General features: G+C 34.2%; 2 protein-coding genes across 2 annotated transcripts; one reads left to right on the top strand and one right to left on the bottom strand.

Moving 5' to 3' along the window:
- The first annotated feature begins 1,012 nt into the window (after positions 1–1,012).
- On the top strand, positions 1,013–1,996 carry LOC144845689 (serine/threonine-protein kinase StkP-like). The gene has a single exon (XM_078703117.1). It carries the CDS (start codon positions 1,247–1,249, stop codon positions 1,994–1,996), a length of 750 nt encoding a protein of 249 aa, XP_078559243.1. The 5' UTR covers positions 1,013–1,246.
- A 1,673-nt stretch (positions 1,997–3,669) lies between these two features.
- Positions 3,670–11,082, bottom strand: LOC144845688 (heparan-alpha-glucosaminide N-acetyltransferase-like). The gene is made up of 18 exons (XM_078703116.1): positions 11,034–11,082; positions 10,603–10,736; positions 10,199–10,320; positions 9,983–10,098; positions 9,576–9,645; positions 9,445–9,493; positions 8,784–8,902; positions 8,080–8,156; positions 7,785–7,815; positions 7,553–7,698; positions 6,254–6,372; positions 5,773–5,894; positions 5,358–5,493; positions 5,186–5,269; positions 4,932–5,006; positions 4,752–4,822; positions 4,332–4,444; positions 3,670–4,153 (listed from the first exon to the last, which is right to left on the bottom strand). The coding sequence occupies exons 1-18, from the start codon at positions 11,080–11,082 to the stop codon at positions 3,975–3,977; spliced, it is 1,812 nt and encodes a 603-aa protein (XP_078559242.1). The 3' UTR covers positions 3,670–3,974.
- Between the last annotated feature and the right edge of the window lie 3,021 nt (positions 11,083–14,103).

Below are 14,103 nucleotides of genomic sequence, written 5' to 3'. Positions count from 1 at the left end.
TGTTTTAGGCCGTAGTAGTAGTAGAGTAGAAGGTAGCCTATAATTAAATAGGCTATGCCTATATATCCTATCCTGCCTCTATCTAGTCTAGGCTAGCATGGTATAGCTACTTATTTATATAGTAAGTTGCTGTAGTGTAGAGTAAAGGCATCTTTAACCTAGCTAGGCTAGACCTAACTTTAGTTAGTCTGTATGTAGGTAGAGCTAATTAATTAGAGTCTGGGGCATTAATTTTATAGGCTAGGCTAAGAATAGGACCTAGAGGTCTAAGCTTACATAAAGGTATAGGCCTAGGCCAGGCCTAATATTAATAATAATATGAGGGACTGCTAACTGCTAGGCCTAGTTATTTAGTTACTGTTGTAGGCCGTAGTAGAGTAGTAGGTAGCCTATAATTAAATAGGCTATGCCTATATATCCTATCCTGCCTCTACCTAGGCTAGCATAGTATAGCTACTTATTTATATATATGGTAAGTTGCTGTAGAGTAAGGCATCCTAGCCAGGCTAGACCTAACTTTAGTTTGTATGTAGGTAGGCCTAATTAGAGTCTGGGGCATTATTATCAGTAGCGCCTATTCAAGTTATCGTATTAAGTATATGCTTATTATATTGAATAATTGATAATAACTTTGTAATATAATATAACGTTTCTTGTTTCGAATTTAAGTAGATCTCAGCAAGATGTAGGACACCAACCAAGAAGAAAGTCATTATTTAGAAGGGTTTGGGCAGCTGTACTAAACCTTTTATGTATCACAAGTTACCAAGCAGCGGATAGCAACTTAAGTTCACCATATTCATCACCTCTATCATCAATCCAACCATCAACAAGTGCAGTTCCAGTGTCAACCTCACTATCACGACATTCAACACCATCACTATCATCAAAGTCATCATCACTATCAAAATCAACGTCTGTACGGCCAAGGTCATCTTCGACATCATCGCCTGGTCAGATAAGTGCATCTGCGTCGTTGTCCTCCCCAACACTAACAGCGTTATCACCGGGTCAGATACCAGCATCGTCGTCATCACAATGGCCAGTGTCATCTACTAGTAGCTACAATCGTTCTTCGACAAGTAACTCCACCACTTCAACAAAAACCGTTGGTAACAAGGGAGATGCAACATTAAAACATCTTGATCAAATACTGCCGCATGTGAAGATCCTGCAGAGATCGAGTGTATCCAACCTTAGCAACCCTGTAGAGCTTGGTCATGGCAGCTTCGGTCGCGTTGACTTGATGTCGTCGACTCTGTATCCAGGAAATCTAGTTGCAGTCAAGACGGCATTTTTGGAGAGGTACGATAATGCTGATGAAGCGTGGTCCGAAATGGTGATAGAAGCACGTGTTATGGAGTTGATGAGTGACCAACCTTCAGTTCCTCGTGTCTTGGGCGTCTTTCGCCAAGCCAATGTTTGTTGCATGGTGCAGGAGTTCGTTGGAAATACTCTGACCCTATCCAGTACAACATTACTGAAAGCAATGCGAACTGGACAGCCGTCATTGAGTGAGCTCGATTGCATTTCCATAACGAAAGAGGTGACCATTGCCCTCAACATCATGCACCAGCGAGGAGTTCTCCATAATGACGTGGCAGCAAGGAACATCCTCATCAACCACGATGGTATCTGCCACAGAGCGAAGCTATCAGACTTCGGCATGGCTAGCACCCTACAACACCCAAGGGGAAACACCCAGCTAACTTTCAAATCGTCAGCCGAACTGATTAAATACCACTTGGACCACCGGGAAGTCGCGCCAGAAAAATACATTTTCGGTTCCTGCAACTCTGTACAGAGTGACGTGTATGCTATCGGTTATGTAATCAAATGTTTAGGAGTAGTAATTCAAAGTAGACAGATGGTTGAACTCGGAAAGGACACTACAGCAGTTAAACCAGAACATCGACCTTCTTTAGATTTCTTAATAAACAAGTTAGAAACAATGGCAGAAAATGAAAAGAGAAATCGACGTGTCAACGGGCGTTAGTTTAAATAGTAATATTAAATATAATTTTAATCAATATAATAATAATTGTATTGAGTAATTTTAATTTTTGATATGATAAATTTTAATAATGATATTAACATTAGAATAATTAATAGTGATATAACAATTTAAAATTGTAACAATAATAAATAATTAAAAATCGATTTTAATCTCTAATTTACGTGTTTCAAAAATATATTCAACATTATTACAAAACATTTAACAAATACATTTTGCGTTGCTACTGGTAAGTATTATTTATAATAAAGTAAGTACACACAATAATTTCTATTATTTCTAATGTTTTTGTAATCCATTCAAATTCCTTAATAGTTATGTTTAAATAATACATTTTTAAAAACCCATTGAAATATATAAGAGATTTGTTAATATACTGTAATATTTTGAGAAGCATAAACAGTTCACTTCATTTAGGCCTAAAACAATGTTTTCTTTATATTAATTAAGGTATTTTTTCTCTAAGAGTTTACGAATGATATAATCTGCTAATCTACAACTATGGTACTGTACAAGATTATTCTCGACAACCCTTTTACCCATTATTGGTAAATTTTTATGTAAGCCTGTCCGATGATGTCAGTCAATATGATGTTTTCAACATTTTAGGTAAAAACAATCGGCATTGTTTTGTACAATTATATTTACCGAAATGTTACGGACTTCTTATCAAATTATTATTTCTTTTCATTAAATGCTTGCCGATTCGAGAGGCCACTATCACAGCCTTCGATATGAAGACAGGATGATGTACAGAGCGGCATTTTTCAACATTTTAGGTAAAAACAATCTTGTACTTGTATAATTGTATATAACGTATTTATTTCTTTTTTAAAACTATATCCAACATTAATATATAATATTTTGTATATAACATTTATTTCTTTTCATTCAATTCTTGCCGATTCGAGGGACCACTATCACAGCCATCGATTTATGAAGACAAGATGATGTTCAGAGTGACATTTTTCAACATTTTAGGTAAAATCAATCAACATAATATTGTACAATAACATTAATATATAATATATTTGTATATAACGTTACTTTTTTTTCCATTAAATTCTTTCCGATTATTCGAGGGACCACTATCACAGCCATCGATATATGAAGACAAGATTATGTTCAGAGTGACATTTTTCAACATTTTAGGTAAAATCAATCAACATAATATTGTACAATAACATTAATATATAATATATTTGTATATAACGTTACTTTTTTCCCATTAAATTCTTTCCGATTATTCGAGGGACCACTATCACAGCCATCGATATATGAAGACAAGATTAGAGGTTCAGAGTGGCATTTTTCAACATTTTAGGTAAAATCAATCAACATAATATTGTACAATAACATTAATATATAATATATTTGTATATAACATTACTTTTTTTTCCATTAAATTCTTTCCGATTATTCGAGGGACCACTATCACAGCCATCGATATATGACGACATGATGATGTTCGGAGCGCCATTTTTCAACATTTTAGGTAAAAACAATTAACATTCTTTTGTACAACTATACATTGATATATAATATATTTGTAAGTTATAACGTAAGTTTATTTCTTTTCATTAAATGCTTGCCGACTGGAGGGATTATTATTACAACCAGCGGTAAGAAGTCAAGATGATGTTAGCAGCATTTTAAGTAAAATCAAAAGTGTTTTGTAAACTATCTAAATATATGTTTACAAACGTTAACACTTTATTTGTTTGTAACCCCATATGCCCTTTTCTTCTTATGAACCTTTAAGCGGCCATCACCTGTATGTAAATTACCCACGTTACAATGGAATGCGATCACTGTCGGATTTTAATTTCGTGAAAACATCCCAACAAAATATACAATCAATACACTGAGTACAACATTGATGTTAACGTAACTTTACAGAATCGTTCGCTTTTAACTTTACGATTATGATCATAGCTTTAAAGTCTTAACATAGCTCTTATTAAATTTTAAGAAAAAACTTAATAGTATAGCAATGATAAGCAACCAGAACCCAGATAGAAGTGCCTATAAGATTCATGGCCAGGTACTCGGCATGAGTACCCTTGTAAGGAGCCCACGACAACGGAAAATATCCAAAGAAAACTTCATGACTCACGTACAGTAGAATTGAATTCATTCCTGAAAATAAAAGAATATTATTTCAAAAGGATTTGATTAAAACAACTGTAGCCAACCTCATTGATATTTTACTTACATTGACTCAGTTTCCTTGACCATGTTATCGAGTATTGCTACTACTACCCACACATCACAATATGCCTAACTCTATTTTAAAAAACAGTTTTAAAATGTGTACCAGCATAGTAGAATGGGTTACCGGAATACCAAGGTTTGACATCTATGATATAGTAAAAGAATGCCAGTAATATAAACGCCATCGAAGCGAGGACAAGAACGTACGTCAGAGACCTATAAAATAAATAACAATGTACCTAGCCAACGACATATTCAGTTTGTATTTGGACTCGGCCTTGCATTTCATAATTATAAGGTTGCCAAATAGTGATGTATATTAGGCCTAAGTAGCAATGTAGCTTAATTCAGTGATTATCATACTTCTTTAGGAATCTACGGATCTTAAGTTCCTGGGTTCAAATCCAGGTTTCATAGTTAAAACAGCGCTACGACATACAACACTGCAGAAAAGGTATGATTTTGAAAAACAGAACAGAATAAAGAAATGTATTATTTAACTGTAATAGAAAATGTGGAGTACCATAAGTTTTTATTGACGGGAATCCAGCCATCGTCTTTTGATGCTTTACACAGTATAGTTCCTATCGCACCCTGAATATAAATACAACATGTATGGTTAATACAAATGAAGAAACTAATGTATTCTAAATAGGTCTAAAATATTAGGCTTATGTATAAATTATGTAGTACTGATACATACCGTAATAATACCCCAAATTACTAAACGCGTCAATCTCTGACCGTTTCCTGGGAAATGAAATATAATCTTTCCAGCCTGAAATGTAAACAGCATTAGAGCGTCTTTTTTAATTTGCAATTTTGTGACCATAACATTAATTAATTCATTAGAGACAATGTACTATTATATATATATATATAATATGTCGTTTTCTGTACTCAGTTATGAAGATACAATAGTTTTTCTTGCAAAACGGCGACAGCAATTATTTTTACCTGAAGTCCCAAAAACGTCATGAAAATTGAAGTAATTGAGCCTAGCATACCCTCGGGATCGTACGCCCCTGTGCCATAGATAGCCTAAAAAGAAGAATCAAACGTTAACTGTTAATGCCAAACGTTTAGGCCTACTATAATTTAATGAGCCTATAACACTAATCAATATTACCTGGCAAGTTGGATATTGGTAGATATGGTCTTCACCAAAGAACCATTTATCAATATATCCGGCAGCACCACCAGTACACAGACTATAAGAACTATTCTTTCCATAGATCATATCTCCTCCGGGTCCAAGATAGCCACTATTAAAAAAGATAGACACACTGAAGTTGATGCGCTATTTCAAATTATGTTAATTATATGACATAGATCATATCTCCTCCGGGTCCAAGATAGCCACTATTAAAAAAGATAGACACACTGAATTTGATGCGCTATTTCAAATTATGTTAACTATATGACATAGTTGTCAGTTTTCTGACACTGACAAAATTGAGATACCGTGTTCCTTTCAAAATATTATTTCTTTGTTTAGACTTATTCTAAAACTTTCCAAATACCAAAATAATAAAGATACTTACGTTGGGCATCCAGAAACTGGTAGTAAAAACGTAAGGCATGTATGTGTTACCAGCAGTGCAATGATGACCAACCACTCAGCCCAGTAATCGAAGACATCGGCCACATAACTGTACCAGTTACCCTAACAGAAGTGTACAAAAACTATTTGAAACCAACCTTTTAATAAACTTGCCCTTTACATCCTATTTCGGTAATTGTATTTCAATACTGTGCGTGATAGTTAAGTATTTGTATTTGACTTTAACATCACGTTGCCTGCATCCATTCATCTACATAAAATAACGTCAATTCATAGTGTCTACTGTATATCCAATCACGTCACACTGTCTATGTCCAATCACGTTACGTGCTGCAAACAATTACGCCTCGTCACACACGTTATAATGCTTCAAATCACATCACGCTGTCGACATCCAATAATGTCACGTCACGCTTTTTTTTGTTTTGTTTTTAAATTGAATATGATAATAATGGACGTACCTCTGACACCTTTCGTGGGGCTTTTGCGAAAATTAATTCCAAGATTGCAACAACAAAATACGAAATACTAAACCTCTGAAGAACTCCCGGAATCCTTATAAAATGTAAATCGTTATGACCTTGAATAAAAAACACGTTATAGCAAATTTAACAAGACATCAATATTTAGAAGAGACGACGAAGACACAAAGGGATGACGAAGAAAGACGAAGAGACATGACGAAGAAATACGAAGAGAGATGACTAAGCAAGACACAAAGAGATGACGAAGAAAGACTAAGAGAGATGACGAAGAAAGACTAAGAGAGATGACGAAGAAAGACACACAGAGAGATGACGAAGAAAGCCAAAGAGAGATGACGAAGAAAGACGAAGAGATGACGAAGAAACCAGATAGCGAAGGAAGACGAAGAGATGATGAAGAAACCAGATAGCGAAGAAAGACGAAGAGATGATGAAGAAACCAGATAGCGAAGAAAGACGAAGAGATGATGAAGAAACCAGATAGCGAAGAAAGACGAAGAGATGATGAAGAAACCAGATAGCGAAGAAAGACGAAGAGATGATGAAGAAACCAGATAGCGAAGAAAGACGAAGAGATGATGAAGAAACCAGATAGCGAAGGAAGGCGAAGAGATGATGAAGAAACCAGATAGCGAAGAAAGACGAAGAGATGATGAAGAAACCAGATAGCGAAGAAAGACGAAGAGATGATGAAGAAACCAGATAGCGAAGAAAGACGAAGAGATGATGAAGAAACCAGATAGCGAAGAAAGACGAAGAGATGATGAAGAAACCAGATAGCGAAGAAAGACGAAGAGATGATGAAGAAACCAGATAGCGAAGAAAGACGAAGAGATGATGAAGAAACCAGATAGCGAAGAAAGACGAAGAGATGATAAAGAAACCAGATAGCGAAGAAAGACGAAGAGATGATAAAGAAACCAGATAGCGAAGGAAGGCGAAGAGATGATGAAGAAACCAGATAGCGAAGAAAGACGAAGAGATGATGAAGAAACCAGATAGCGAAGAAAGGCGAAGAGATGATGAAGAAACCAGATAGCGAAGAAAGACGAAGAGATGATGAAGAAACCAGATAGCGAAGAAAGACGAAGAGATGACGAAGAAAGCCAGATAGCGAAGAAAGCTATCTAGCGTAGATTAAAGACGAAGATATGACGAAGATTAGAAAGCCTGTTTCTCGTTACAATCAGCTCAAAGTCAATAATTATTTAAATTAATTACGTTACGTTTTGGCTTGATTGGAGATACAGTACACAAATAAATAATCTCATTTACCCCCAGCAGTGTTTAGAAATAGACCAAGTAGAAAGAGTATGATGGTTCGACGAATTATCTTCTTGAATAGTTCAAGCTTGGTTACCCCTTTCGAACGCAAAGAATGCTGGGATAGAGTTATTGAAGTTCCCATTATAAATACAAACCTATAAAAGAAGTGTATTGGAATCATTAAAACACAAGTAAAACCCGATGTTACACAAGAAAGAACAATGTTAAAGTGATTACTTACCAAGGGAAAACAAGGTCAGCTACTGTAAGACCTTAAAAAGAAAAAGATCACTTGTATATCAATGAATACACGGACAAAGCGCATAATTGATATCTTTACATTATATTTGATAATCGTATTTCTGAATAGTATCAATTGTGAAGAATCAGCGACGAACCATATTTTGTGTGACGATATAGAAGGCACACTGTTAGTTTTTCTTCGCTAGTACAGTAGTACACTAGTACGTTGGTACAATGGGACTATCATTCATAAGAAATTTACTTTTGTTGCATTATTTACAAAATTAACTAACCATTCCATATGCTGTGTTCAAAATACCAGTATCGTCCTCCACCATAATTAACAAAAATCATTATTACTAATGAGAGACTATATATAAAAATAAAAAAGAAACGCCAATCATGTTTAAATCAAGAATATGAATCAAAGACACTTTGTGTATGAAAGATACCATAGAACTTCATACTCAAATTTAAAATAAATTCACGATACCATCAATACTTGATAGAGTTGTACAACAAAGTCAACTTACTAGATGCAACTTCATTAGAGCCTGCTTCAACAGAAATTTATAATTCCCAGCAATGTTTTAACTGTATATATGAACTGTTTATAAGTTGTTTTGAGACTGTGTAATTTGGTAGTAGTCACTCTCATACTGTAGGCCTACATTTAAAAGTAACACATCCAAATGCCAACTTTAAGTCAATGGCTACCAGATGTCTCTGTGAGACGGTTATTTGAACCAGTACCAGTACCAGTACAGTTGTGTACATGACACGATAGCGAGCTTTAGTGCTGGACGAAGGAGCGGCAATTTAACAGACGTCAACGTAGAAGACGGACGTACAGTCTCCTTCGTCTACTGTCCCGAAATGAAGCCACGCTAAACTACATATAATTTAAGGATAAACAATAATAATACTTCTTATATTTTACTGTTGTATTCTCTCAAAAAACATACATACGCACGCGCGCACAAACGAACACAATTACCCTCTGAATGTGTCCAATGATCTCAATCGTTTCGTCCTTGGTTTCGTGCCACTTTTAGCGCTGCTCTGTTCACCATGAGAAGTTTGTTCTTGTTTGAGATGTTCTAACGACACGGTTGCCTGCATATATCAAATAAAATGTATTTTGTAATTATTGTTGTTGATTATGATATTATTTGTACTGAATGAATTAAATGGCTGAACATAATCTGGCTTGAACCAGTAATCAGTGTAATGAATAATGGATTGTATTGTATAAGACTACCCTCTCTCAAATACAATAACTTCCATCTCCCTCCCTGCTGTCCACAACGACAAGGGCTAAGCACCACTGGACACCGGGGTAACCCCTTACTCTTCCGAAAGATGCACTGTGTTTAGTGTTCGCAGTGTTCCGTAAAGCGGTGAAACAGGTAAGTGTGAATCCCGGTGTGAATGTAACTTAAGAGATTGGTGCATGTAAGGGTAAACAGTTACGTCATTAGTGGACAAATCACCCGATACATATCATTTTAAGCGACAATAAACAGGATGCATTATTCGGTTTTGCAGCAATTGTCACCCCACATGTGGTACCGTATAGTCTCTGCTGACAATAATATACATTGGCCTCTTTTATTGTATTAGCACAGGTTACTGTTACTCTAGAATGTTATACTTACATTGTTGTTTAGAACATCCGATCCACAAACTTTATTTACACACTTGTGTCTGAAAACAGACAAAAAAAACTTGTATTATACGTAAGCGTAACGTATAATTTTTACAAAATGAAAAGCATTACTACACCTACCTTGAAGCTTGTTTAACTGCAATATACAAGCATATGAGACCCGCATATATTCCAATTGCTACAAAGATTGCTGAAAAATACAAGTTATAAGATAAATTACTGTAAACTTGGGATTTTTAATATGCATACGGCCACTAGCCAACAAGGGTCATTTAGGTAGGGTTGTTACCCCAACGCAGTGACTAACGACAGGAGCTAGAATAATCTGGGTAACTCCCTACTCATTTCGAAAAAGTGCGCACTAGGCCACAGTAAACTCTCCCAATTTGGATTATTTACACCTTGTTGACAAACATTAAATTTAAGCCTATCGTGTAAGCTAGGCCCTAATCATTTGACAAACTACTCACTAGTATAGTTTCTTATTTAGTATTGAAATTAAGAAATGTGCACTTTTCAAAACTTACATGTAGCACTAAAATCTGGTTTCTTTAAAACGTCAACAACAAAAATTAACTGATTATCAATTTCGACTGAAACGTTGTATTTTCCATTTTCACCAAAATGGTATCTAAAACTAACACTGAAAAAGTATAATTATCTGCGTAAATAAAACGTATGACAGGAATGGTGCTCTTTAACGTTAATGAGGAGTTAACAAAATAAAGAAAATAAAAGTTTACCTTGTAGTATTACTATTTGTGTTGTATTTTTCTTTAACTTGGAATAGCATTGGATACCTTGTATCAACAAGTAATTCAACATGTTCCATTGATAATAAATCCGAAACAAATAGCGACTTGCACTGCAACAAAACATAAAAGCTGCTTTCATTAATTTGCTTTAAGCATAATACCAAAATCAACGACTTGAAATGATCTGAATGTTTTAGAACATATAACCAGGGATGCAATTTCACTCTTCCCTGATATAAGTAGCATAATTGACCGTCGTTTGAACATCAACAATTAAGCCGTATTCGACTGGAATCACAGACACTACGCAATGAAACACCGCGCAATGATCTAGAGCCTCGCATATAAGCGAGAGGTTGATGAGCTAAATCGAACAGCTCAGACGTTGTTACCTTATAGCATTCAGTTGTCTGTGCCCAGATTTCTGCATCGTATACCAAACTCGACACAAATTGAACCTCGGCTGTATCAAATGTTACCTGGTGTATCTCTAAGATGTCTAATGGTTCAGCAACAATCACAGAACCTGTATGCAGAACATTTGTCAATCAAGATATTACAATTAAGATGAATTAAAACTACTTACTTAATTCACTTGATTATAAAAGAACCAAATATTGAACAGTTTTGTTTGTGTTTTGTGTAAACATTTCAGAAAACATGGTACTGTGTGTTTCTAGCGCCCCATGCGTTTTCTGTCTGTAAAGTCTAATTAGCAGTGGGCAAAGTTGTTACACAATCATATCATTACAACACAAAATAATAGACCTACTGTTTCGATTGATGAATACAATACATTTCTTGAAAAAGAAATCTCACTTACTTGAAAACAATAAAACAAGAACGCATATTGTAATTGAAAGTTTCTTCATTGTGATACAATTTTGTTTGAAGACTAGTGACTTAATGTGTTATGTTTTCATGACCACGTTGGTAATACTTACTATTATTAGTAAATAGATTACTAGTATCTTACCTTAACATGCCAAATGAGGGCAACGTCCACTGCAATCAGTTTATGAATTGGGTTCCTACTGATAAACGATACAGATAATGATGATTTACCTAGTCTACACTAGCAAACTTTATCAAACTTTATTTGCAGAACTACAGTAATTCTGTCCACCTGCACAATTATTACTATTATTTATTTCGTTGAGTTTACAAGTCTGGTCTGGTCTGTACTTGTAAACTTTATCAAATCTGAGTTTGCAGAACTACAGTAATTCTGTCCACATGCACACTTATTACTACTAGATGGTACGCTCGTTTCGCTCGCGTACCATCTAGGTCGTGCCCATACACAGTAATTTCAGCGTAAACAAACTGGCGATTTCAAATGTACGTACCGCAATAGACACGATAAGTTATGCAGTCAACTAAAATTAGCACACTGGGAATTACTGAAAGAGAAACCACATTTTTGATTTTTGGACTCATTTCAACAAACCCAATTTGTGTTTTGTATGTAACATTAAGGTTGAGGGAAGGTACAAAGAGGAACCATTTTAAAATATATTTTTTATCCACACAGCAACGAAATATTGTTTTCATGTTTTATAGGCCTATAAATAATACACCACTAAATACAGTAAAACATTTGCGATTTAATAATACTAAAACTGTCACTGTCATAGTCAATTGAAATAGTAAAGTACATGTGACGATACACCACTACGACGTTTATATTTTTTGTGATTATTAAATAATTCCAACTGTCAGTAATATAGTTTATTTGTATATTATGTGTTTATAATCTAACAGTAGGGCCTCCCACACATACAGTAATAAAGTTTATTTGTATATATGTTTATATTATATCTAACAGTACCAACACTCACGGTAAAGAAGTTTGCGATTCAAATGGCGACCAAAATTGGTTAATAGGTATTTACAGTGTTGTATAGTAGTATTGCAATACTATTATCTTAAGGTTTTAAGTTTATTCTCTAAGGGCCCATAAATTTACCTACTTGTGTTAAACCATGGAGGTATAATAATACCTAATTTGGAATGTTCCATTCGTCGCAAATCAATACATTTATATAAACGTATATTTAAATCTATCAAAATAGTAATTTTTAAAGAAAATCGGCCTGTCTTCAACATTATGATGCTGTACTCGAGCTGTTCAACCGGTTTTCAGCCATTAAAAACAATAATCGTAGGAGGAGGTAGGAAAATGCGATCTGTAAACTTGTTTGCCGAAGTTTGTCTACTGGTCTACACTTAAGCATGCTTGTGTTAAAAAGCCTCGTCTTCACATGATTTTGCCAAGAAACGTCAAGTTCCGCAAAAAAAATTTCCGCCAACACAAATTTGGTAAAGTTTTCACACTTTTAGTGACACACAGTCATAATGGTGCAATCATAATAAAACAATGAAGTAAAAATGAAAGTAAAACAAAACACAAATAACTAATTTAAGGACTTAAGTGAAAAGAACTTGGCCTTCCAAGTTTTTATGTTGTAATTGTCTTTAACCTTGAAACAAAGTCAAAGAAATAACCAAGTGTGCAGATAACAAGAAAAATATAGCACAAATACAGTACATTACACTTTATTTGTAGAGTCATGGAATATATATTTGTATACAACTAGTAATGTACGTCTAACGATTTTTATAACGTCATGTTGGTCATTCAATCCCATACTCCTTTGCTTTCTCAAGTGGTGATGTATTTAAGAATCTATACAAATAATCTTACGTTATGTAATTTTGAAATCACAAATGCACAACAGGCTACATGTACGATGCTGAGATTCGCAAATATTCTATTTTTAATAACTTTTCACTACAAATTTATTGTTGGTAAGTAAGTTAATATTTTTTCTATCCAAACACGTGGTTTAAGATTTTGACGATGGCTCTTTAAATGATAATCTTTATTGTTAATTTAGTGGTGTAATCATGGTAATTATATTAAAGAACTAGTCCAAATCGGGCCCTATATTATCGGGTATTAAAAATTAAAATCATTAATTTCAATTTTTTACTAAAATAAATGTTAACACTGAAAAAATCTAGATTGATATCATTAATATAATTAAAGTGTAATCAATATGGAGTCAAAATTGAGTAACTAATGCTAAATCATATAAATATATTATTCCACGTTTAAGTTTTCATTCTGTTTTTTTGTGTGGGGGGGGGGGGGACGTATGACTAATGCGCTTATATATTAATTATAATTAAGGTTTACTTTACTGTAAATAATAATAATAATTATAAACATTATAAAAGATAGGCCTATATATCATGTGTTTAAAAACATTATATAGATATTTCATATTTATTTAAAAAATAACTATGCATGGCAATGTATTAATATAAGAAACCTTACATTCTAATATTCTATGGTACACCATACTATTGTACACCATACTCACCAGGTAAATCTTAATTCGAATAAGAAACATTGTGGATTACGGTACGTTATAAATTTGTATCATGCATTAACCAGTGAGTGAAATTAAAATATATTTATAGAATAATGTTCACGCAAACAAAACACTACTTCTCCTATTCACTAATCTAATAATGGCCCAATGTACACTTATTAGTTCATACAAAAAACATCTACAGTTTCACTATGATTTCCATTAGAAATATGTCTCGCTTAGTAAATTTTTTCGTGGCTAATTGATGTTTTATTAGCGTAATTGTTAAGTTGAAACACTATACCATACTAATTTGGCCCATTCAGATACTTATATAACCTTGGTTGCTATATTGATTGTAAGAGATTGTTACAAAGTGTTGATCGAGGTATAGAAAGCCAAGTGCATCATGTCATACAGCAGTACAGTTCATTACTTTCATATTATTTTCTTTCTTTTTTCTCTTTCGTGGGTTTAGCCCACTTTTATTCATTATTCCATTCCATGACAAAG

Source organism: Antedon bifida, chromosome 6, assembly GCF_963402885.1.
Source record: "Antedon bifida chromosome 6, ecAntBifi1.1, whole genome shotgun sequence".
In the NCBI taxonomy this organism is placed as follows: Eukaryota; Metazoa; Echinodermata; class Crinoidea; order Comatulida; family Antedonidae; genus Antedon; species Antedon bifida.
This window is presented reverse-complemented; position numbering and strand designations above follow the sequence as displayed.